At 41.0% G+C, this 25,913-nt stretch overlaps 3 protein-coding genes across 3 annotated transcripts in view; 2 read left to right on the top strand and 1 right to left on the bottom strand.

The window, feature by feature from the left end:
• kuz (zinc-dependent metalloprotease kuz) overlaps positions 1 to 3,966 on the top strand; it is a 68,698-nt gene extending 64,732 nt beyond the window's left edge. Inside the window, exon 17 of the mRNA XM_028317043.1 lies at positions 198 to 3,966. Coding sequence (XP_028172844.1) covers positions 198 to 203 — 6 coding nt within the window. The 3' untranslated portion in view covers positions 204 to 3,966. The remainder of the gene's footprint in view (positions 1 to 197) is intronic.
• Positions 3,967 to 4,189: 223 nt separating this feature from the next.
• Positions 4,190 to 9,820, bottom strand: Hem (Nck associated protein 1 Hem). The gene is made up of 2 exons (XM_028317068.1): positions 9,642 to 9,820; positions 4,190 to 9,382 (listed from the first exon to the last, which is right to left on the bottom strand). The coding sequence occupies exon 2, from the start codon at positions 9,379 to 9,381 to the stop codon at positions 6,004 to 6,006; it is 3,378 nt and encodes a 1,125-aa protein (XP_028172869.1). The 5' UTR covers position 9,382; positions 9,642 to 9,820; the 3' UTR covers positions 4,190 to 6,003.
• A 333-nt stretch (positions 9,821 to 10,153) lies between these two features.
• On the top strand, positions 10,154 to 25,884 carry Cdc5 (cell division cycle protein 21). The gene is made up of 16 exons (XM_028317069.1): positions 10,154 to 10,379; positions 10,456 to 10,721; positions 11,182 to 11,312; positions 11,863 to 12,022; positions 12,450 to 12,618; positions 12,726 to 12,860; positions 13,548 to 13,702; positions 15,691 to 15,840; positions 19,822 to 19,897; positions 20,086 to 20,178; positions 20,998 to 21,169; positions 23,382 to 23,576; positions 24,200 to 24,405; positions 24,920 to 25,082; positions 25,275 to 25,414; positions 25,522 to 25,884. The coding sequence occupies exons 1-16, from the start codon at positions 10,335 to 10,337 to the stop codon at positions 25,660 to 25,662; spliced, it is 2,397 nt and encodes a 798-aa protein (XP_028172870.1). The 5' UTR covers positions 10,154 to 10,334; the 3' UTR covers positions 25,663 to 25,884.
• Positions 25,885 to 25,913: the final 29 nt, after the last annotated feature.

Raw genomic sequence — 25,913 nt, 5'->3', positions numbered from 1 at the left:
CCAAGTCTGACAGTACGAGTACTAGATAGAGGCTCGCTACTTTCCTCGCAGTAATTTAAGTCTTACCGCCTCGTGATTAATACCAATATCCATTACCCAATTCTGACAGTACGAGTACTAGATAGAGGCTCGCTACTTTCCTCGCAGTAATTTTAAGTCTTACCGCCTCGTGATTAATACTAATATCCATTGCCCAGGTCTGACAGTACGAGTACTGCGCGGGCGGCTCGCTGGAGCTGGTCGCGTTGGCGCCGGGCGTGCCGCTGCTATTGGGATACGTGCGCCCGCGCGCCTCCGTCGCCTCACAGACCACGCTCACGCTGCACGCGCGCCGGGACAGCTCCTAGCCGTGAGCAGCGCAATACAATTGTTTTAACGCCTCTGGAACCCATCGCAGTGGTAAACACAAAAACAGTGATCAAATAGTATCGTCCCTGATTTTGAAAGACTAAAGGATCGGCTAGCTCAAGGTTGATCACTTCGATGATACAGCCACAATCAGCGTCGTACATTTCCTGCGTGTGCGCCCGCGCGCCTCCGTCGCCTCACAGACCACGCTCACGCTGCACGCGCGCCGAGACAGCTCCTAGCCGTGAGCCAGCGCAATGCAATTGTTTTAACGCCCGTGACGCGCCGCCACACCTCTGGATCCATCGACAGTCGAAACAGTGATCACTTTTAGTATTGTCCCTGATTTTGAAAGGCTAAAGACGCGACCAACTCAAGGATAATTACTTCGGCGCCGGGCGTGCCGTTGCTATTGGGATACGTGCGCCCGCGCGCCTCCGTCGCCTCACAGACCACGCTCACGCTGCACGCGCGCCGCGACAGCTCCTAGCCGTGAGCAGCGCAATACAATTGTTTTAACGCCTCTGGAGCCCAACAACTGGTGAACAGTGATCACTTTTAGTATCGTCCGAGTAAGACTAAAGAATCGGTTAGCTCAAGGTTAATCACTTCGACGATACAGCCACAATCAGCGTCTCACATTTCCTGCATATGACATAGGCGACTCCGCAAGGAATTCGCGCGCCCGCGCTCTTATATCGGTCAGCACACCACGCCACGCTGCGACTAGTGCTTGTAGCCGCCCGCCGTAAGCAGTGCGGTGCAATTGTTTTTTTAACGCGTCACATCTCTGCAACCCATCGGCAGTCAGTGACTGCTCTACCTGACCAGTGAAGAGTGATCACTTTTAGTATCCTCCCTGATGTTGAAAGACTAATGTATCGGCTAGCTCAAGGTGTAGGTTCCAGCATGTGACTGTGAATAAGCATTATCAAGCTCGTGTCGTTATCGCGTATTAGAGCTCTAAAAACCTTCAAGAAACTTACAGGAACTATTAAGACTCCCTTTCTATGACGTATTATTACCCATAGCGTGACAGTGATCGGCTTCATCATGCTAGTCTTCTCGTAACGTACTATACCTACTTTATGTTTTAATATAACGTCAACTGTGCCTCCCCTATAAAGCCTACAAAGACGATCCATAACGGATATACACAATGCTCTGACGTCAGCATACTCGTATATGATCACAGAGTAGACTGACAATATATCAAAAGGAGAAACTGACGACGCGATTGTCGAATACCTTGATCAAATGGTTGATCAATGGTTGACATATCACAATACAATTCCATACAGCTACGTGTTTGATAGCTAATTACATTATTGGTGCGATCGATATAGCAGGTTTATATTACATACCATGGATATTGTAGAAATAGGACCAGAGTTTCAATATTGTTTTGTCTGTATTTGTATAATTGATGTCTTTCGACACATAGGTAGTTGTGTCATCAAATTATACGGCTCATGCTTAACCGGTTTTCGATGTCGTACCTAGACGCACAAGTGATAATAGAATTCGGTCGATTCCATACTAGATTCAAGATCTTTCATGAAAGTATTTTTTTAATAATAGGAAATTGGAGATAACGATACGGAAAATAAAACATAGTATGTTGAAAATAATACTTGAAATAAATTCGACGTTATGTCGACGATTACTAACCCTTAGGGGTGGGCCGGCACTGCCAAGAAGTATTATAATAGTATTAGATTTACTAAAATCAATGACTAATTAAAATAGCTGAAATGTACCATAGCAATTTATATTGGGAATTGTTATTTTATTTAAGTTCTCGAATAATCCACGACTCGATAAAGCTACTTTCGAGCCTAGGTTCTCATGTACATGTAAAGACTTCTCTTCAATGATGTCCGTATTTTAGTAGTTCCATCTATTACGTACATTTCTCTCAAGTGTAAGCGACATACAGATGGATATTTAAAATACTGACATCGTTTGGAAGAGAGAAGCGCCCTGCGACGTCGGTTTTTATTATTTCGATGGGTTCAGGGTGTCTCCTGACTAGCGCATACTACGTAAAGATGTAGACGACTCAAGAGAAATATAGCATTTACTCGGATAGACGGGCAAGCATTCCATAATCAATTAACATATTTTCTACATACAAATCGTGATGTCAGTGCTTTTATGATTTACCAACGATGATGTAAACCATTACAGACTCAGTCGTTAGTAGTTCTAAATGCACTTAGCTTTGCTGGTTGTTGCATACGTAATTCACGCAACATGTGTAATAATTTCAGCGAATTCGACGAATACAGTAATTACGTTTTTAAGAGATAATAAATTATTTGCTCAATCGAATAAAAAGTAATAATCGATCCGATACTAAAGTGCCGAGCGCAACGCCCGCTGCCGGCGAGCGATATGGTGTTCTATAAAATTAATTATTTTTATATTACGGAAACGGGAAATACTTTTAGAGACGGCATGCTGTTCACGCGAACTAGTGAGAATAACTCAATAAATAAATGTGTTGCTCGTACGACCGGACATTTATGTATATTTTTGTATATAAATGAAGAGGTATACAAAGGCTACAATGTAAAAATATCATACAAAAGTAATCGTTCTTACCGATGTTAGAGTACTGTATAAATACTGCATTGTTTTATTCGAATCTCTGTAAGTGTAATAATTTTTATATAAAGTTATTTTTAAACATATTTAATATTAACGTAAGTGGAATGTCGAGGTGCCATTATACCAATTTGTATTCCTGTTCCTTTGTTTTGTCCTCTTTTCAGTTTGATATTAGAAAACGCATTGTAATCTTTCCATAAACTTTGTATTAGTAAATGTATGGGCTCAAAATACATTCATTTAAAATTACATTTAGTCTTCCTACGACAGCTAATGTACTTTTTGAATTAATTAAACTTTATTTAAACGTATCTTAAGTATTATGTAACTAAATACGAAATTTTAACAGTATTGCCAAATGATCAAATGTAAATTAGACTGAGAAAAATCTTTCAATCTTGCTAATAATGAAATTTTGTAATATGCATTTTTTATTTTGTAGTTGTGTGTATGAGTTTTGTGCGTAGAGATGGCTCAAATACAAATATTGTTGTTTATTTGAATTTACAAATATTTGTTTTGAACACAAAGTTGCATATCACAAAACTCCTGTATTATGTATATCGGACGAATATTTTGTTGTACGGTTCTGCTGAATTGATCTCTTTGATAAGTAATGATATTTTTTATTATGAATCAACTACGTAGAGTTACTTTCCGTCGTGCAAGCCAAAGAGCATGATGTATTTTTATTATTTCTATACATTTAACGTTAAGGGTCGATCTTATAAGTATACCATATTAATGCCATTTTATTAGTGAATGTTGAAACAATACGCAAATTCTCGTAACTGTACTATAATGTATATTTGTATGTAAACCGAGAGGGTAATGTTTCCGTTGTAGAGCGACTTGACCAATCGTGTAATTGATGGATTGCATTTATTTCCATCGTTAGTAGTACTCAATGGCATTATTTCTCCTAAGTGTAAGCTAGATTACCGTTATAGATTATTTAAATGACAATGTGAATATTTTTAATTAACAAGATGAATGTTACAACATGTGATTTCAAAATAATAAAAAAACAATAAATTTTACATGAACACTGAAGTTTCATTTGTCATTTACCCTTGTGAGCTGACTATGGAATACTATAGGGAAAAAAATAGTGAAACAGTGTTATTTTATATTAAATGATTTTATTAAATGCGTAGGTGGTATTCATATATACAAGGTACAAAATAATAACACTATCTAAGGGCTCCAGCACACATTTTTTTTTGCAAAATTCATTCAGCACACTACACACATTGCATCGTTGTGAACTGAGCGCGAAGTTTTGCTTTTAGCCGCAGACCACCAACTTTTAGTTGGCCGATAGATGGGCCCGATTCGAATTTGTATGAAGAATCGGCCGATACCAATCGGTGTATAATTTGCGCATTTTCATACATCTCCATACTGATCAACAGCCCGACCCAACTATCGGCCAACTAAAAGTCGGTAACCTGCGACTAGGCTTAACGGGACACTTCGTTATATCAATCAGCATGCTAGAGCTCTTAACAAAGCACATTTTATGCAAAAAAGTTTAGGTAGCTCGTATAAAATTCTATATTGTGTATTGTCGTTGTAATAGTGTTAATTGAAATCAACAACCACGGATTACAATGTGAAAACCTGCAACCTAATAGATGTTATTGTCTGCAGAGAGCGAAAAAACCCTTCTTTTCAATTTTGCTTATGGTGGGGACGAATTGGACATCCACTGATATAAATAATTCTTAGTTGTAGGTATTTGAAGCATAAATAATTGAAACAACAGTAATTAACACCTTCAGTGACTCAATAGACATTAACAAAAGTGAAATGGTAGTTTCACATAAATATTCTTTATTGTAATAAGTTGTTGTGTGTTGCTTAGACAAACTCATAATGTACTTACAAGCAAAGTATAAATAATATTACTCATACATAAACCTATTTAAATTGAAAACATTTCATCATTAATGATATGGAATATAGTTTTATATGAGTCAAGCACATCTCCTTTATGACAATGTGTTCTATTAATAACTACTTATTGAATTTAATAGCAAACATTAGATTACAAATCCAATATTTTGCACTTAGGTCGTGAATATAATAATCTCGCACATAAAATACTTCCATTCTACATCTAGCTTGTTTAAAAAAACTTTAATAGACTTAATAGTATTTAACTAAAAATTATCTTTCCTAAAATGTACTTTTTATTAACCTACGATACATTTAAATATCCCATTATGAATAATCATTGCTTATCTGAAGAATAGCTGAATGAAAATAACCCCGCACAGCTACTCATATTCGATAAACAAGGTTATAAAGGCCTACTGCTTAACAGAGTCGAATTTCAGATAAACTACTCGTTGCGGGAGGGGTCATCAAGGTCGTAAGCACGATATCATACGCTCCTTAATCGCCATTTATTCAGCAGGCTCATTAGAAGAACCGACTCGGTTAAACTGCAGGTCTTTGGTAAGGAGGCTTGAATCTATAAAAGGTGGGTTATAAATAACTTTAGATTAATGTTAGTAATAAAATGTGACAAAAGTGCCCTAAATAGTCAAGACCACACGCAGCGCTAATCGCGCTCACGTGTGTCGGTAAAATATTTCATATCTAACGCAATAAATGGAAACATATTTTAAACTCTTATACAAAATAAATTCCTTATAACATAATTTCATAAACATTGTTTATTTCCATAAAACAAAGCATTTCTTTAGGTACTTTGATATTTAGTTGTTTCACAAGTTTTGGATCATCTCATATTTTTAACGGAATATTCTACCAGTCTCATTAAACCTACATAAATGTTTTTGGAATACAATACTGTGTTGAATTCAAATTAGTTGTCTATATAACATAGTATGTACGTACGAGAAGAACAATATTTCAATATTAATCTCAAATGCATTTTCGTCGAAAATAAATCATCTTAATAACTACATTGGAAATGTGTCTATACATACATGGATATAAAATTAACATTATTAAAATCAATTACAAATAATGACAATTAATATCCTGTCTTTTTTTGCTCTTTACAGTTAATTATGAATGCAAAAGCATCTGTTCCTGCTTATAAACTTCGTGATAAGCATTACGTATTAAAACATATGGAAAGCATGATTCCAGCAAGTCCATTGTAAGGAATGGAGATTCTTGTACAATTAAATCTAGCAGCAAGTACACCGATTCTCTGTTTTTTATTGCTTCTTTATCAGTTTCCTGACCGAGGCGCAGCAAAGAAGACGACGCTAAAGCCAGGAACTCCTTCATTCGGTCCTCAATATCACCCTGCCCGCATATCGTGAACAGCGCACCAAATATATGATTGATAGCTGGTGCAATGCAATGTATGTTATTGGCGTGACCTTCCAGAGATGGTCTGTAGAACGAGCTTTCACTGCGAGCCAGCCTGGGTAGAGAAACAGCAACAAACACCATTAGTAAGCAAACAACCAAATGTTCCTCTTCCTCTGCTTCTGCTTTATGTTGCCGTAGCGCCGATGCCAAGGTCGGGTCGACCTTGCACGACAGTCCTGCGGCCGAGCACATCTCTGAAATAACGCGCATCGGGTCTCCACTAGGCAGTTGCTGTTGGAAATCTTTGATGGAACTGATCAAGAATGGAATTCTTCTCTCCAAAACATCTAAAAGAGATTCTTGTGCTATTTGACGGAAGCTCAAAATAACACCAATTATTGTCATCCTTTGGAGCACATTGTCCACATGCTGCAATCTTTTAAATTGCTCTCTCATTATCTCTGGTTTGTCAAAGTTGGTGCGCAGCATTTGAAGTACTTCTTTGTTCTGTACTACCAACTTTTTGAGTTCTTGCACTTGGCTAGATATATGCCACATTAATGTTTCACTCAAAGATTTCATTCCATAGGGGCCAATCAATTCGGCAAGTGCGCGAAGTTCATTGATGTCTGAATATTCTTCAGCATTAAATGGGATTGCCCCTTCAGCTGTGAGACTCACAAATGCTTTTTGATTCATTGAAAAGCAAATGCTTCCAGCACTTACTCTTCGAAGTAATATTTCAGAGTACCATTGGGTGTACAGGGATGCTATGGTTTTTTCACCATAGCTGTCAATGCTTTGTGTTTGTTGTAACAGACAATTATTGAAGACTCTTGTGATATCTATGTGAACATAGTTCTCAACACTCTGAAGCACATTCATGTAAGCTCTGACACTCACTAGAAGTTCAGATGGTTTGGCAATTTCACTTGTATCTTGGTTAAACATAACCATTCCCACCAAGGCTTTTGAAAATCTAGTTTCCAAATGCTGATGTAAATATTCACGGGGCGCAAATGTATACTCCCACACATTGACAGTTTGGCAGTAATTGATGGCATAGCAAAGTTCTGTTAGTGCCATGTGTAGTTTATCCATTGTAGTCAGTTCTTCTCTTGTCTTTCTATAACTCTCAGCTCCTGGCTTAACAAAGTCTATGGTATTTTTCTTATTCTTATCTTTCTTTTTTCTGTTGGCCAAATGGGCAATAGTTTGTGCACAATGTTTAGGAAGCAGTTTATCACTCATTGTGCATTGTTCATCACATATTGTTGTGATAATGTTCTTTGCCTCTTTAGCCATTTCCTCTAAGAATATATTCACAACAGACAGGCTTCTTTCCCGAATGTGGTGTCTTTCCTCAGGACATAACTCATGAGTACAATTTTGGAAGTGACTGCAAATCAGGGGGAATGCAATTATGTATCTGTTCTGTGCTGGAAACTCTAGGCACAAATGGAATTGGCTTTCAAATATCTTGCTGTAAAAGCAAAAAAGGGACAAATCTGACGTTTCAACCATCATTTCATCGAGGTTGTCAATCATTTTGGTATGGAAGACCATTTTATCAATGTACTGTGCCAGCTCTCGTTGGTCCACCAGATTTAATGGAGCTTTGGAAAGTGAAGTGTAGGCTTGCAATCGGAACCAATCCAAGCGAAATGCTCTAAAATCAAAAATTTCACTGTCTTCAACTTGCTTCACACTTAAATTAGCAGCAGTGTTACAGAGTGAAGAAAGAATAACACTCTCGTCCTCTGGGCACACTTGCAGATTTTGAATCATAAGGTTCAAAGCAACAGCATCATAACCAGATAAATATTGAACATAATATCTCTGCATTACTTGGGTATATTTGCGAACAAGAGCTCTCAACTCTTCCATGTGGAACAGCAGTTCAGGTAGCTGACGGTCCACTAGGTCTTCAGCTGCTTTTCCTTTAACTTTTTGGGGTGGATTATCATTGTGCCGTAGGAGCCAGAATACTTCATCTCTTGCATAGCAGAGCCCAATGAACACCAGCAAAGCTTTAGGGCCCATCAATCCAGGCTGATCAGACAGGATAAGCCCCAGCTCTTTCAATGCTGTTCTCAAGAATTTTCTCCTTTCTCTATGTTTGTACCCAGCTTTCTGCACAGCATGATGGTAGCAATCCTTTACCTCAGATATTCTTTTGCCATAACCCTTAATTCCATCAAAAAAGCCCTGTATATAACTGTGTATGTAAATGACTTCATCTCTAAACAAAGCAACCACCCACCCTGACTCCAAAGCACTGACCCACATTTTGTTTGCATGTTCTTGTTGCAGCATCTGGTGACAAAGGGCTAGGCCAAAAATGACATATCTCTCAAGACATTCTAGTGAGATGTATTCACATGACATTGTATTTGTTTCAGAAGGTTTAGGGAGCTGAGCAGGGTTGCTCACTAAACTTAACTTCTGCTCTGATCTCCAATGTTCAGCAGTCAAATTCCTAGCTGGATACACATGCCACAGGGAGTTCAAGGCAGTGGTCAATATCTTCTGGTGGGGTATAAATTCTTCAGACAGCTTCTTGAGTGGGGCATCATAGTCAACAATCAGCTGACCCAAACGGGGGAAACTTTGATCTATCTGGTTATGAACCATTTCATGTGCAGCATTGAAAAGCCCCAGCACTGCTTTCCGGTCCTCAACCCGGGACAGCAAAATCATCAAAGAAACATAAGTTGTGACCAAATCTAAATAGTTTTTTGTAAGTTCAAAATTCAAAGTTAGATCTAATGTTACCTGGCAAGCATTAATAATATTTAAAAGTTCAACAACATTGTCTTTGAAGTCCAACAAATCAACAAAAGTATAGTAATACAGTGAAAGGGACTTGATTATTTCATTTCTTATGTTGTTGATAGCTTGGAGTCCTTTGACATCAATGTTGGGAAATCTTCTTACAATGTGTTTGATTGATGACTCCAAGGCCTTGTCGGACAAAAAAGCGGGCTTCGACTTCGCATCGCCACACGCCTTCTTGATATTGTAAATCCTAGTAAGCATCCCAATACCCCGGTCATTCAATATGATCAGTTTCTCAGCCAGCTTCTGCTGGCTGATGTGGACAGACCTCGACATCGTAGACATTCTGAAAAGCAACAGAATACATTTGTAAACAATTTATTTAAGGCAAGGATGCGTAATTGTGAATTCCCGGTACATGTCAGATAGCATTTTGCAATATCCGCAATATCCTTGAATATCTCCCTATGAGCATAAAATTCTTGTTATTTAGTATCGACATAAAGTCTTCGACGTGTTGTCTTATTTCAAGAATGTATGAAATCATCAAAAACACGATTATAGAGCGATAAATAAAGTAAATGTTGCACTGCCCTGATTCATACCTTCAATGGATAAACAGCAATCTCACACTATGCAAGACTGTTCATAATTTAGGCACAATATATCAATTCGATGTAATATTCATTATATTACAATGTAGAAGCACAAAAGCAGATTTATTTGGTAAATTACTAAATTATCAAATGGGAGTGCCTGCGAAACGCCATTCACCACTTAATTGACGTTTAGTTTTCTGCAGTTGGCAGCATGGGAGTTTTTTTCCTGTGAGTTGGTAAACCTTTTTAATTTATTCTTGGCTATCATGCATTTAGCCATTGCTTAAAAAGTGACTCCTCCCTCTGTGTTTCTCCTCACCACCAAAAGGTAGGATGCTTCCCAAAAGTAGAAGTAATTTAACAAAAACTAGCCTTTTTATTTATTGATATGAATTTTTGTGTGAGTAATTTTATTATTTACATGTGACTTCCAAACAAACGTTCAAATATTGTTCTAATTACTCAGCGGTCCAGAGCCAGGAATGTTTAAAAAAAATAACGTCAGAAGTGTCATCGGCCATTGTTGTTGCTGGCTTCTTTTCACGTCCATTTCGTTCGATTTTATCCTCATTGCTTGTGTTTTATCGAACTTAGTTGATTAATAATGTGTGGAAACTGACGAAAACTTAATTGACAAATATTGTAGTTATTTTATGTGAATAATTGTTATCCTTGTAGCAGTTTAAATAACTATCCACAATGCCGCGGATTATGATCAAAGGTGGTGTTTGGCGCAACACCGAGGTTTGTGTTTAATTTGTCTGCCCTAGTGTATCATTTTACTTGACAATCTTCGTCATTTATCATCCTTCATTTCTAGGATGAAATCCTCAAAGCGGCGGTGATGAAATATGGGAAAAACCAATGGTCCCGAATTGCATCGCTGCTACATCGAAAATCAGCCAAACAATGCAAGGCTCGTTGGTACGAGTGGTTGGATCCGAGCATCAAGAAGACCGAGTGGTCTCGGGAGGAGGACGAGAAGTTGCTACACTTGGCCAAGTTGATGCCGACGCAGTGGAGGACCATCGCGCCTATCATTGGGCGCACGGCAGCGCAATGCTTGGAAAGATACGAATATTTACTGTAAGAAGTCAGAATACTATAGCTATTCAGTCATTATAACAATCATGTGCAGATTTAACTTCAAGTTTAGATGCAAAACTTCATTTAGGGCACAAATTTTTATGCATTTGTCTGTGTAGTCACTTTCATGAACCAATAATTGAGTGGTTATACATTAACAACCATTTTGTATTAAGCTCAGTATATTAAAGATTAGTTTTAAAAGTTAACTGACACAGTCAAATTATAAACAGGGATAGAGAATGAAGTTAATACTCAATATTTTTTTGCATCCATTATGTACTTAAAATTAGAACATTATGGGCCCTGTAGGGCACGGCAATTAGGAGAGAGGAGGACCACCCTAGATCAACCGAAAGATGTCAGAAGTTAGAGCCTAGTAATTTATCATTGAGATACTCACTTAAAGTTATTATAGTTATTATTTACTAAGCATGACATATTAATTGTCATTATTCAGGGATCAAGCCCAAAAGAAAGAAGAGGGAGAGGATATGGGTGATGACCCTCGGAAGCTAAAGCCCGGTGAGATTGACCCTAACCCTGAGACCAAGCCTGCCCGGCCTGATCCAAAGGACATGGATGAAGATGGTAAGTTTTATTGGCTAAGAAAGCCTTTGGAATAAATTATTGACTTTTATACGAAAAAGGTCATGAACCCGGATGAGGACAGCGCAAGACCGGTCGTTATGGATAGCCTTGGGGAAGGCATTTGTCCAGCAGTGGACATCAGTTGACTGAAACAAACGATCATGCAAAAAATATTGTTGACTAGAAGGATTTGAATTGCTTACAAAATTTTAAATGTACTTTTTTTATGATTTCAATCAAGGCCCATCAAGTGACAGTAAAATGAATTAAAATAGATTAATGTATTGCTAGGTAAAGAATGACACCCAACCCCTACCTATCCAAAAATATGTGGCATCTTAAGCTAGTTGTAAATTTGTAATGAGCTACTTTGCAATAAAAATGTGCAATTGTACAATAAAACAAGTAAATACTGCCTTGTCTAGCATAAAAAAAAAACAACATCCAAATCCAATATTGATGTGCCTAGCTCACTTGCTAACAAATCTAAGTTTGAGATGCAACTAAACGCAAAGAAATTTTAACAACTAAATCATCCATTGTCTTACAGAACTGGAGATGTTGTCCGAGGCCCGTGCTCGTCTTGCCAACACTCAGGGCAAGAAGGCAAAAAGGAAGGCCCGTGAAAAACAGCTAGAAGAAGCTAGGAGGCTTGCAGCTCTGCAGAAGAGGAGGGAACTTAGTGCTGCTGGAATTGCTGTCCCGATAAGGTAGTGTAGTGTGTGTTATTTCTGTTCAATTTTTTACTTTTGGAACTCATTAAACAATACACTGCAATCAACATGTACCTATTACATTGTAGTAATCTGCATATTATGTACTTTGGTAGTCATGATAAAAAGTCACTCATGAAATAGCATGAGAATTTGCAGGTTTGGGCATTGGGCATAGGCAGAAGGAGAATGGAAACATTATAAGCCCTTTATAATCCCAAATATAGCCCATATATTTTGCATTTGCCCATAAATTTCAGCTTTTATTTAAATGCCAGTCAGCTTATCTGAAAGACCTCATTATGCTGATTCTCAATCAATACATGGCTAAGTTTTGCCAAAAAGGCAGAATAGTGAGCCCTAATGATGAATTGGCAGGTATTGACTATTTTACTTTTGTACTTAATTTTCATTTACATTGCAGACGTAAAAAGAAGCGTGGCGTAGATTACAATGCCGAAATTCCGTTTGAAAAGAAACCATCGTCTGGATTTTATGATACTTCTACTGAGGTGGTGGACCCAATGGCGCCCGACTTTTCAAGACTGCGTCAACAACATTTGGATGGAGAATTACAGTCGGAGAAGGAAGAGGTTTGTATCTAATTGATTAAGATTTACTAGTAAAATATTGCTATACAAAAAAATAGATAAGAAGCTGAAAAATTATCATGATGGTTAATCCAAGTTTTGATTTCTAGAGGGATCGCCGCAAGGACAAACAGAAGCTGAAGCAACGCAAGGAAAATGACATGCCCCAGGCGATGCTTCAGAACGACGGGCCAGCACGCAAGCGCAGTAAGCTAGTCTTGCCTGAGCCACAGGTTTCAGACCAGGTAAGTTACTGAAAACGCTACGCTAACTAAGCAGCAACTTATATTTCTTGCAAGCTGTGTATACCTTTAAGTGATAGTGCAATTAGCTTAATATTTTGTGTATTTTTTTAACATATTGTGTATTGTTGTACCCATCGTTGGTGTACCTAATAAATTAATAAAAAAAATGCTTAAAATTATTCTGGCTGTCATACATATTTTATTTATTAGTCTCCACATTTGACATACACTCCAGCCCCCCTAGACAAGTTGCACTTTTTGATCGAATCGATAATTGAATCCATCAAAACTCCATACATAAGAAAGTCCTTACGACCACTTTTAGACTGGTTTACGATTACAATGTGCATTTTGTCTAGACCAGTGGTTCTTAACCGGTGGTCCGCAGATCACTGGTGGTCCTGGATCCTGGAGGCATTCCAAGTGGTCCAGGAAGTGTACTTGCACAACTTGGTCAAAACCACTTTTAACTGATTTTTGCAGTCAAACTGGTTTTGACCGATTATGAGGTGGTCCCTGACAAGGCAGAAATTTGGTGAAATAGTCCCTCATGACTTAAAGGTTAAGAACCACTGGTCTAGACCCACAGATGGGTTGGGGAGGCCATGAGTCTTAGATATTTGTGTTCATTAAATTTACCCAATTAGGGCCACAAACAGCTTCTCAAACTAAATCCCACCTTCTCAGGAGTTGCAGCAAGTGGTGAAGCTAGGCCGGGCGTCGGAGGCGGCGCGTGAATCGGCGGGCGAGGCGGGCGCGCCCACGGACGCTTTGTTAGCTGACTACGCGTTAACGCCCGCGCCCGCCGCCGCCGCTCGCACGCCGCTGCAGCACCAGGACAGGTAGATAGCAGTTATAGTCTGGTCTGCGAGCACGTACAATTTTGTCCAATGACCCCAAGCTACCTATCCTTATCGCTCGCGCGTAATTATGTTGCTGTCGCGCTCGCATACTCACTGCGGGCGCCCGTCGCACAGTCGCGACAGCAATATAATTACGCGCGAGCGATAAGGATGGGTAGCTTGGTGTCATTGGACCAAATTCTACGTGCTCGCAGACCAGACTATAGTCAAAAACACAACAACACAGCTGGCTAGTCAACAACACAGGTGGCTAGTCAACAACAAAGGTGGCTGGTCATCAACACAGGTGACTAGTCAGCAGTATAGGTGGGTACGCCGCTGCAGCACCAGGACAGGTGGGTAGATATAAGGAGTAGTACAGAGGGGTACAAAGCTAAATGGGCGGGTCGCCAGCAAGATTGGGGCATGGCTAGCAGCACAGACTGACACCTAGCAACACAGACGAGTTATCAGCAGAAAAGACAAGTAGCCAAGAGCACACAGGCTAGTAGTTAGAAAACTGGGCGGTAACTAGTTAAATGGGCGGGACGCCATCAAGATTGGGGCGTGGCTAACAGCACCAGCGAGTAGGCAGCAATATGGAAAGGTAGCCAGCGGCATTGTCAGCAGAACTGGCGCGTAGTCAGCAGGATTAAATGGTAGCCAAAAATTGGGGAGTAGCTGGCAGCGCAGGTAGATAATCACCAAGATTGGGGAGTAGCCAGGAACATAAGTGGGTAACCAACAAGGCTGAGCGGCTGGCTAGCTTTACAAGCGAGTCGCTTGTAAGACTGGAGGAATGGGCACACCTTCCCAAGAGCAGTAACAAGTGGTGAAGCTAGGCCGAGCGTCGGAGGCGGCGCGTGAATCGGCGGGCGAGGCGGGCGCGCCCACAGACGCTTTGTTAGCGGACTACGCGTTAACACCCGCGCCCGCCGCCGCCGCTCGTACGCCGCTGCAGCACCAGGACAGGTAGATAGCAGTTTGAAGGCACGTAGAATTTTGTCCAATGACCCCAAGCTACCCATCCTTATCGCTCGCGCGTAATGAGGGCTATCGTTTTTATACTTAACAGTTGGCACCCCTGGCGATTGACAGGACCTTACTCTACAGTGACGCCATCTTGATAAGTGCAAATGCGATAGTCCTCCTACCACTTTAGCACTCACCAGATGGTGCCACTGTCTTCGCTACTAGCAAGTGACAGGACCTTACTCTGCAGTGGCGCAAACTGGTGAGCGCTAAAACGATAGTCCTCATTATGTTGCTATCGCCCTCGCATACTCAGTGCGGGCGCCAGTCGCACAGTCGCGAGAGCAATATAATTACGCGCGAGCGATAAGGATGGGTAGCTTGGGGTCATTGGACAAAATTCTACGTGCTCACAGACCGGGCTTTAGAAGACTGGGAGTAGCTAGCAAGATGGGTAGGCAGTAACTCGGGGGTCGTCAGAAGGCCTGGAGGTTAGCCAAGCGCCCTGGGAGTTGCTTTTAGACTGACTGGAAAGTAAAGGCACACCTTCCCAGGAGTTGCAGCGAGTGGTGAAACTAAATTATAGGTGGGTAGATAGTAAGAGTGGGGGTAGCCAGCAAGCCTGGGGGGGTAGCTAGCTAAATGGGCGGGTAGCAATATTAGGGCGTGGCTAGCAGCACAGACTGGCACCTAGTAACATAAATGAGTTATCAGAAGTAAAGGCCATCCCTCCAGCACCAGGACAGGCAGGTGGCTAGTAGCTAGCAAGCCTGGAACGATAACTAGAAAGAGGATGGTTAGCCATACGGTTCGCCAGTAGGACTAGAAGTTCGTCAGCTGGACAGGAGGTAGATATCAAGCTAGACAGGCGGATATGGCCTATTCTGCAAGACTGGGGGTTAATTAGCTGCATAGATAGAAGATCGTCAGCCAGACTTGAAGGTAGCAGCACTGGTGGGTGCATGCTGATGGATGATTGATTTGCCAAATTACTCACCATATTATTCTTGTTTCAGAATCCTAATGGAGGCCCAGAACGTGATGGCTCTCACGCACGTAGACACGCCCCTAAAAGGCGGGCTCAACACGCCGCTTCACCGGCCTGAGATCTCGGCCGCCGCGCCTGCGCCGCAAACACCTAACACTGTTCTCGCCACGCCCTTCAGGTAAATAAGTTGAAAATGAGTCATGGCTTGTTTTGTTTGAGACATGGTTTTTCTAATTAAAAATGAAATATTTTATGAAGATTTATAAACACAAGTTTAGACAGCATAGGATAGCAAACGTTTTTTTTACGTGATTACTGATTCTAGAGGTATATTTAGAGTAGGCGCACACCGTTGATTTTTAGTTGGCCGATAGTTGTGCCCGATTTTTAAATTGTATGAAGAATCGGCCAAATCGAATTGGCGTAGTGTGCGCACTCCCATACAATATGCCCATACTGATCAACTGCCCGACTAAACTATCGGCCGACGAAAAATCAACGGTGTGCGCCTACTCTTAGTCTTAAAGATTCTTCCAGCTGGATTCTAGCTGCACCTCATCTCCACTCGGAATTTTATTCAGTAAGGCGGTTATCACACTGCGCCGCGCTCCGCCGCGAAGCGCGGGGCGACAGATTTAATAATTGTATGCAAGTACTTCAATTTGTATAGAAAACACGCGCGGCACTTCACACTGACAACGCGTCCGCGCGCGTGATTTTTTATATGAAAATCACGCGCTCCGCGGCGGAGCGCGGCGCAGTGTGATAACCGCCTTATAGTTATGCCGAATTACATACCTTAGAATTGCGCGGTAACTTTTATGTTCTAGTTTCCTTTTATCAATTTAGGAACATGTTGCTTAAGGCGATTAGAGTCCTCAATGACCTTGGGCGTTTGACCTTCACGCCGCGCGAAACACCCGCGCACCCCGCACGAAAACTCCGATTTGACACCGATCAAAATTACACCGGCATAGGTAGATACAGAATAGAAGCTCTTTTTTCATGACATTACTGCCTATTATTTTAAACTTGAATTGATGAACCTTGATGTCGGTGTCATTTAACTCAGGCGTAAAGGTATTTAATAAAAATAACACAATCCATGAACATTTTGTACGGGATATTTTTTTTTTTATTTTTTCGTAAATTTCTAATGTTTTTGTAGGTTCAGCCGTTCTCGAAATTTGAACATGTAATATGTAGGTAACTTCGGGTGGAATCTTGCAAGCTGAATTTGTTAGACCAACTTCCTGACGACAACTATAGGTATTGGAACACATAGTAGTATTGTCTATGGTTTAAAAAAGCAAATGTTTCTTCTTTCGTCTATTGTCATTCTCTTTGTGTCACTTATCTATACTAATATTATATACTAAAGAGGAAAGATTTGTACCTATTTTTGTATGTTTGTAATGAATAGGCTCAAAAACCACTGAACGGATTTTGATGAAACTTTACAGTATTATTGTTGATAATCCAGAATAACATATAGGCTATAATTATGACGATCTGTGACAAACGAAATTTCACGCGGGCGGAAAGCTAGTGAAGAACTGAAAATGTGTTTAATCTCGTCTTTTTATTAGAAATCCTTCAACAATTGATTGAGTTAAAATTTTGGATATACATGTAATTCGGATGACAATGCAATATTGTGATGACATGGAGTCAATGTGATGATAGAGCTGAAATGCCAGTGGCCCTATAGCAACTCCGGGATTAAACGATTCCATCGAGTTTAGGCTCGTTTGATTTGTATTTATTTATTTATATAAATATAAGTAAGTAATATTACGTAAGTAAGCTAAGTACTTTAAAAATCACGAGTACCTACCTACTTCAATTCTCAAAGGCAAACAGGGTCTGATGATGGAGCTGGAATGTGGCCGTAGGAATAGGCTAGTTTCTTAAAAAAACACTTTTAGTCCGTCAATTACACTATCAAAAAATATTGGACACGGGATATTTTTATTTGTCAACAAACAAGTAATTACGAAGTTATGATGCGATGAAATTCCGCGTGACGTCACATATCGCAACAATTTTAAGCACGCCTAAAAGCGCTTTGGCGCGCTTTATCTCTTTAAATTTTCATAAGTTTAAAAAAGTGAAAAATACATTTAAAGTATTTTTTTTTGGTAAGTTGACCGACGGACTAATTCAAACTCTTGCTTTACCCAGGAAATATCCCTATTCTTCGAAATTATTACGAGCTACATAATGAAAACTCTTTGCTACTACGCCGCAGCAAATTCCGCATCATAAATAAAAAAATATATTAAAAGAAAAAACCTTTTTTTAAACAAGTTTTTGTATGCCAATAATTTTAGTTTCATGACATGCTCCAAAAATTCGTCATCTTAAAAGAGGATTTCAGTTTTTATCGACGAAACTTTTAAATTATTATAGCCTATAGGTACGTTTCATGGTTAGGTAATTTAGGGAAATTTATTTGCACTTAACATGAAAAATATGGTATCAATGTACTGTGTACCTATGCACCTTCAGTGGCAACAACAAGGTCTATTGAGTACCTCGGTCATTCTCCGGATCTGGATTATTTTGTTGATTACCCCAACCTTTNCTTAGTTCAATCGTATCGTCTGACTTAACGTGCTCTATGAACAACTCTGACATAAAAACTATTGTCAAACAAAGACTAGGTTGCACCATCTTATTTTAAATTTGACAAAAGTCAAAAATCTGTCAAACTCCATACAAAAAAACACCGGTTATCGCCAAAGCTACGGTTAAAGTTAGGTCACGTCAGGTGGTGCAACTCAGCCAAAGAAAAAAATCATTTTGATCGCTAATGTCAGTTTGCAGCGAGTGACACAACCTCCCCGTCTGAAGGCCAGCGGCCGACTGCCTCCCGCACCCCGCGAAGGCCCCCTCAACAGCAAAACGTTCGGAATTTATCAAAAGTAAAATTTATGAATGAAAGTAATGTTCGATTGAAAAACGCAACGTGTCATTTAAAGATTAAAGAATTCCTAATCTATTCGTGCAAAAATCTTTTAAATTAACTTAGCCGTTTTGGAGGAGTAGGGAATTTAAGTAAAAAATCGGGATTACTAATGTTTGGCCAAAAAACGTTTCCCAAATTATCACATCGCAAACAACGTTTCGCAAATTTTCATTTGGCAAATTTTCATTTGGCAAAACAACTTATCGCAAATTTTTAATTCGCAAATGTCGTGTTTGGCAAATTATTGTTTACCAAATTATTGTTTGGCAAAGTATGTTTTGCCAAATGTTTCATTTGGCAAAAATATTTCACGATAAACAATTTACAAAATAATTTGATTGGTGCATAGAATGGAATACAAATAAGCCTGTGGTTATTATTTTGTTTCGTGAGTAGTAAATATAAAAAAAATCTATATTAATTTTCATATTTCATTCTTTTTTTTTCGAAATTTCCAAATGATTCATTAACAATAAAGGTGATTCTAGCACTCGGCGGCCGCTGCCGCGGCTCGCTTCGCTCGCCTTCGCGCGTTTTAATGGTCACTGTTCTAACCTAACCTAACCTACTATTTTCTGCAATACCTACTTTCTGTAACCGTACTGTTTTCTGCAATCTCTTTGTGTTAAAACCATGATCATGTGCCTATGCTTTGATTTGTGGGTAACGGTGGGTAAGTATGTGAAGTGTCAATTTTACCAAACAAATTATTTGGGATATAATATTTGGCAAAATAAAACATTTGCTATATAAACATTTGCCAAGTAAAATTTGGCCAAATGATAATTTGACCAAATGAATTAGTTGCGAAAAGTACAATTGCTAAAAGTTCATTTGGGAAATGAAACTTTGGCAATAAGTTGTTTGCGAAGTGAAATTTGGCGAAAAGTAATTTGGCCAAACGGAAGGATACCAAAAAATCGATGTCCCGTATTTATTTTTTTAATCCAAAACAAAGAGACGTAGCGAAAATTCAAACGTCACAAATGAAGTCCTTGAACTGTTGTATAACATATATTTTTTTCAACTATTTCTGTCCAGCAGTAAAAGAGGAGTAGGCTTTACAAAATGCCCATTTGACGCGGATTGAGGACTCTAATCGCCTTAAGGTTACGTGTGAACTGTACCACATCCAGTAGGGACTGAAATACTAATTTTTAAAATGTCTCAAAAAGTTATTTATTCCAGATCATCCCGCAGTGAGGTGTCTACGCCTGGAAGTTTTAACACCCCTGGCCACGCCGCCGGGCAAACGGCATTGACTGTGTGTATGATGCATTTTATGCATAATTATAATCTTTTTACATCTTTTTTTATTTTATTAATTCGGAAACTCAACAGCTTTGTCTCCGATTTACATGTTACAGAGTAATTATTTGTCTTATGAATAATCCGATTTAGAAATAGGGCGAGTGTTGGTGACATTATATGCTCAATGAATGCTCGTTACAGACTCCTGGACTTCGTGATAAGCTGAGCATCAACCCAGAAGATAGAATAAGTGGAGGGGATACGCCACAAATTGCCAATCAGATTCAGAAACAGGTAATTATTTTTAAGTAAAATATTTTCCAGTAGCAGTAAGTTAAGCGACGATAGCTCAACGGTGAAAGCTATCTTAGGTATCGGTCTAGCCTAGTGTTTTTCAACCTATGGGTCGCGACCCCCTGGGGGTCGCCAAGCCTCTATAGGGGGGTCGCGAGAAGTCGTAAAAACTACCTCAGTAAAAAAAATCAGTAAAGTTATAACGATAGATTTATCCGAAATCTAATTATGCAAATGCATAAATGTTGTATGGATTTAAATATTCCTACAACATCTTTGTAACATTATAAAAGTTATAAAATGCATGAAAAAAAGCGAGCGGTCGGGGGGGTCGCCAAATATTTTTTCATACTAAGGGGGTCGCGTCATGAAAAAGGTTGAAAAACACAGGCTAGACTAGCCTACTCCACATTCGTCAACGCTCGAGTATTATGATGGTGAACCCACTGGCACTCGAACATAGTGTAACGACTTACGGAACTGCTAATTCTTAAAAAAGGTTCATATTCTTTTTATATAAAACTAGCTGACCCGGCGAACTTTGTTCCGCTTTAATGGCAATAAATAAGCAGACTTTTTTTAATTTTCAACGGGATAAAAAGTATCCTATGTCCTTCTCCTGGCTCTAAACTACCTCCCTGACAATTTTCAGCTAAATCGGTTCAGCCGTTCTTGAGTTATAAGTGGAGTAACTAACACGACTTTCTTTTATATATATAGATTTTATTTTTTAACCGTCACCGTAAATGTGGTGATTTTTATTTTCTAATCATGGCAATTAATGACCTAAACTGACAAAATCACTCCTATTCCCTACAGCTGAAAGCATCAGTCCGCTCAGCGCTGCAGTCGCTGCCGCAGCCTCGCAACGACTACGAGATCGTCGTGCCCGAGGCCGACGCCGGCTCGGCTGAGGCGGAGCGTGCGCCCGCGCCCTTAGAAGACCAGGCAGACGCCGATGCGCGCGCTCTACGTGACCAGGAAGAGAAGCGTAAGTCTTTAGTTAGGCCGGGTTCCCACTATGCCGGACCGGCAGATCTCCCGGTCCGGTAAAATCGCCGGAAGGCCTGGCGGCAGTACAAATTGTATGAAGCTGTTCATATTATCCCGGATCCGGCTTTTTCGCCGAGTCCGGCATTTTTACCGAGCGTTTTGTCGCTACAAAATGCCGGTAAAATCTCCGGACCGGAGTAATGTGAACGAGTTGCGGCCCACCCCGCCGCGCCCGTGCTTCCCGCCCCGCCCCGCGCGTGCTTCATTCGGCTCGGATTTCGGATCCGGTGTAATGTGAACACCCTTGTCCGGTGTCCGGTTTCCGGCAGAAATGCCGGTCCGGCATAGTGGGAACCCGGCCTTAGGGTATTTTCACATTTCGGAAACTTTAGGAGCGCGACAAATGCAAGGACCAAGCCGACGTCGACGCGCGTGCATTACACGATCAGGAGGAGAAGCGTGAGTCTTTTGTTAGAGCGCTTTCACATTTCGGCAACTTTAGGAGCGCGACAAATGCAAGGACCAAGCCGACGCCGACGCGCGCTCTACGTGACCAGGAGGAGAAGCGTCTTTTGTTAAAACATTTTCACATTTCGGAAACTTTAGGAGCGCGACAAATGCAAGGACCAAGCCGACGTCGACGCGCGTGCATTACACGATCAGGAGGAGAAGCGTGAGTCTTTTGTTAGAGCGCTTTCACATTTCGGCAACTTTAGGAGCGCGACAAATGCAAGGACCAAGCCGACGCCGACGCGCGCTCTACGTGACCAGGAGGAGAAGCGTCTTTTGTTAAAACATTTTCACATTTCGGAAACTTTAGGAGCGCGACAAATGCAAGGACTAAGCCGACGCCGACGCGCGCTCTACGTGACCAGGAAGAGAAGCGTGAGTCTTGTTAGAGCGCTTTCACATTTCGGCAACTTTAGGAGCGCGACAAATGCAAGGACTAAGCCGACGCCGACGCGCGCTCTACGTGACCAGGAAGAGAAGCGTGAGTCTTTTGTTAGAGCGCTTTCACATTTCGGAAACTTTATTTAGGAGCGCGACAAATGCAAGGACCAGGCCGACGCCGACGCGCGCTCTACGTGACCAGGAGGAGGAGCGTAAGTCTTTTGTTAAAACATTTTCACATTTCGGAAACTTTAGGAGCGCGACAAATGCAAGGACCAAGCCGACGCCGACGCGCGCTCTACGTGACCAGGAAGAGAAGCGTGAGTCTTTTGTTAGAGCGCTTTCACATTTCGGAAACTTTATTTAGGAGCGCGACAAATGCAAGGACCAGGCCGACGCCGTTGCGCGCGCTCTACGTGACCAGGAAGAGAAGCGTGAGTCTTTTGTTAGAGCGCTTTCACATTTCGGCGACTTTAGCAGCGCTACATGCGCGTAATTATATTGCTGTCGCGACTGTGCGACGGGCGGCAGCAGTGAGTGTGCGAGCGCGACAGCAATGAGGGCTATCGTTTTTATACATAACAGTTGGCACCCCTGGCGATTGACAGGACCTTACTCTACAGTGGCGCCATCTTGATGAGTGCAAATGTGATAGCCCTCCTACCACTTTAGCGCACACCAGTTGGTGCCACTGTCTTCGCTACTAACAAATGACAGGACCTTACTCTACAGTGGCGCTAACTGGTGAGCGCTAAAACGATAGCCCTCATTACGCGCGAGCGAGCAGCTTGGGGTCATGGGACGAAATTCTACGTGCTCGGCGACCGGACTTTAATTATAACAACGGGTGCCTGCCTTCACATTATAAACACGCTGACGTGTTGCCGTCGCTCTTCTGACGCCCTAATGCGCCGTTACTTGACGAGACGGACTGTTTCTATTGTCATCATTATTTGCCACCAACGGGGATTCGTTATAGATTTTTTAGTAGTAAGAGGTATTCTTCCCCGTCCCAAATGCGCACTCTGCGTTAGAGGAGAAGCTTGAATTGGATTATTCCAATAATCGCCATTGACATGTCGGCATATTCCAATAATTCCCATTGAAGAGTCTGGCTATTCCAATCTTCACCATTAACGATTCGGGCAATGACCTTCATTGGTTGGGTTCGGCCAAGCTATAGGTCCTGACTACACAGGAGTTGCAGCGGTAGGAATGTGAGGTGGGAATAGTCCCGAGTCATGGAACGATCAATGTATACCAGTCACTTTTATGGACGACGACGCACAGTTTCTTGTAAACCATCCTTTGTCCGACAGGTCTTGCGGAGCTTGCTCTGCGCTCGACAGCCGTGCAGCGTGGCTTAGCCAGGCCAGCAGAAGTCAACGTCAGCGTACTACGTGGATCAAGCGCTGGAGGCGGTGCGCTTTCCGCGCTGCAGCAAGCTGAGGAACTGCTCAAAGCTGAAATGGTCACCATGCTGCATTATGATGCGCTGCGAGACCCGCCGCCCGGTACGATACTCGACCTTATTACTAGTCCATATAGCTCATTGCGCGTAAAAAAGCCTTCACTTTCTACTCGCGAAGTTGAATCGAATCGATAGTGTAGAAACGAACTTCACTTGGATTCGTACTCGTGCGATAAACTTCACGAGTTTATAGAATTAGACTGCAGCGGTTCCCGAAAGGTGGTCCGCGGAACCCTGGGGTTCCGTGGAAAGGCCGCAAGGGTTCCGTAAAAATATTATCCTTTCGTGACCGACGTTGTTCGCACGCACCGACTTGTTTACGAACAAGGGAGGGGCAGGGCGTGCGGGCGGAGTAGTACGGGGGTTCCGCTAGGAAAAGTATAATCAATTAGGGTTCCTTGGGAAAAAAATTGGGAAACCCTGAATTAGAGGGTTTATAGAATGCATTTCCTTTTAAAATTTCGAACTTACGTTCGGCTAACTTGCTCGAGTCTTTATCAAAACGAGTAGTGTATTAGAGATAGATAAATAGATGCGTTTTTTGATCCGCTCAATTTTTTTTATTATGTACATTTTGACGTTCATAAGTGCCACTTGTGGTCTAAACTGAATAAATATTTTTGATTTTGATTGCCGGTTGTAAATAACATCGTAATCTCATTCCAGGCGTAGACAAAAAGCGGATAGTGCAGCTACAGGCAGCCCACCTGGCCTATTTAGAACAGCATCCGTACGAAGACTTCTTACCGTCTGAGCTGGATGCAGCTAAACAGGAGCTTAAGAAAGAAATGGAAGTCGTACGCGCTGGTATGGGACACGGCGACTTGAGTATGGATGCGTATACGCAAGTGTGGGAAGAGTGCTTGGCGCAGGTACGATATTGGTTCTTAAGTCGATAGTAATAAGGTCTAATTTACTACAGTTTAAGATAGCCTCGATGCGTACACCCAAGTGTGGGAGGAGTGCTTGGCGCAAGTGGGTTTTGATTCTTAAGGCGATAGTAACAAGGTCTAATTTACTACAGTTTAAGATAGCCTCGATGCGTACACGCAAATGTGGGAGGAGTGCTAGGTGGGTTTTGATTCTAGTCGATAGCAATAAAGTCCAATTTGCTACAGTACTATTACGTTTATTACGAATACTAGTAATTTCATTCATTTACTCACTAATTCCATGCATTCGTTATACGCAACGCATATAAGTAACTCTGTCCAAAATAATTCGGTCAATAAACGCAGTTACAGCTACTTAACAAGTGCTATCATTCACAAAAAAAATGTCGGTCCTTCGAGGCGGATTTTCATTACTTTTCGTTAGACCCAATTTATTAAAACAGTATCGGCAAGGAATTTGCTCCAACTGACGTGGAATTATTATTTATTACAGGTACTCTTCTTGCCCGGACAAAATAGGTACACTCGAGCTAATTTGGCCAGTAAAAAGGATCGGTTAGAATCCGCAGAGAAGAGGTTGGAGCAAAACAGAAATCACATGGCCAAGGAGGCCAAGAAGTGTTCAAAGATGGAGAAGAAACTTCGAGTCATCACAGGTAACAAAAACAAATTGTACTTAAAAGCGTGTATTATTTGAAGCACGCACACTCACTGCTACCGCCCGTCGCACGAGCGATATTACGCGCGATTGGACAAAATTCTACGTGCTCGGCGACCAGACTTTACGTAGCTGGCCTCGAGATTCTCGTCTAAATATCAACTAATAATTAAATTATCTATTTTCGCAGGTGGTTACCAAAGCAGAGCGGCGTCGCTCGTAAAGCAGTTCCAGGAGTTACAGGACCAGATAGAACAAGCCAATTTGGAACTGTCCACGTTCAAGTTCTTGGCTGATCAGGAGAAGGCTGCCATTCCACGTAGGATAGAGGTAACTATTTTTAAACCAGCTCTTTACAAAATTTTAAATAAAACTTTATTGAGGTAAGAATAGCCATGATATTACAGAGATATTCATTAATGTTTTTCGTTTTTCAGTCTCTAACAGAAGACGTGAATCGTCAGACGGACCGTGAGAAACAACTCCAAAAGAAATACAGTGACCTCCAAGCAGAACTCGAGGAAATCCACAAGGGAAGGCAACCTAAGCAGCCCGAACAAAAGGCGATAGAAGAATAATGTATAGGATATAGTAAAAGATTAAAGTGTTCCATAATAATTTATATAATGCTATAATAGTCGGATACAAAGTTCAGTGTTACGGGCGCAGTGAACAGTACATACAGAATTGTATTAAAGTGAGCTTTGCAATGACCCCCCGTTTAACAACTCTAAACAAGACCTATCAACAAAATACAATGAAATGTAATTGAATATAAATTAAATAAAATAAAAAATGGACATTGTTTTTTTTTTTCATCATTAAAATC

Source organism: Ostrinia furnacalis, unplaced genomic scaffold, assembly GCF_004193835.3.
Source record: "Ostrinia furnacalis isolate ACB-3 unplaced genomic scaffold, ASM419383v2 OfSCF6011, whole genome shotgun sequence".
NCBI lineage: Eukaryota > Metazoa > Arthropoda > Insecta > Lepidoptera > Crambidae > Ostrinia > Ostrinia furnacalis.
Note: the sequence above shows the minus strand (reverse complement) of the source record. Positions and strands in the feature narration are given on the sequence as shown.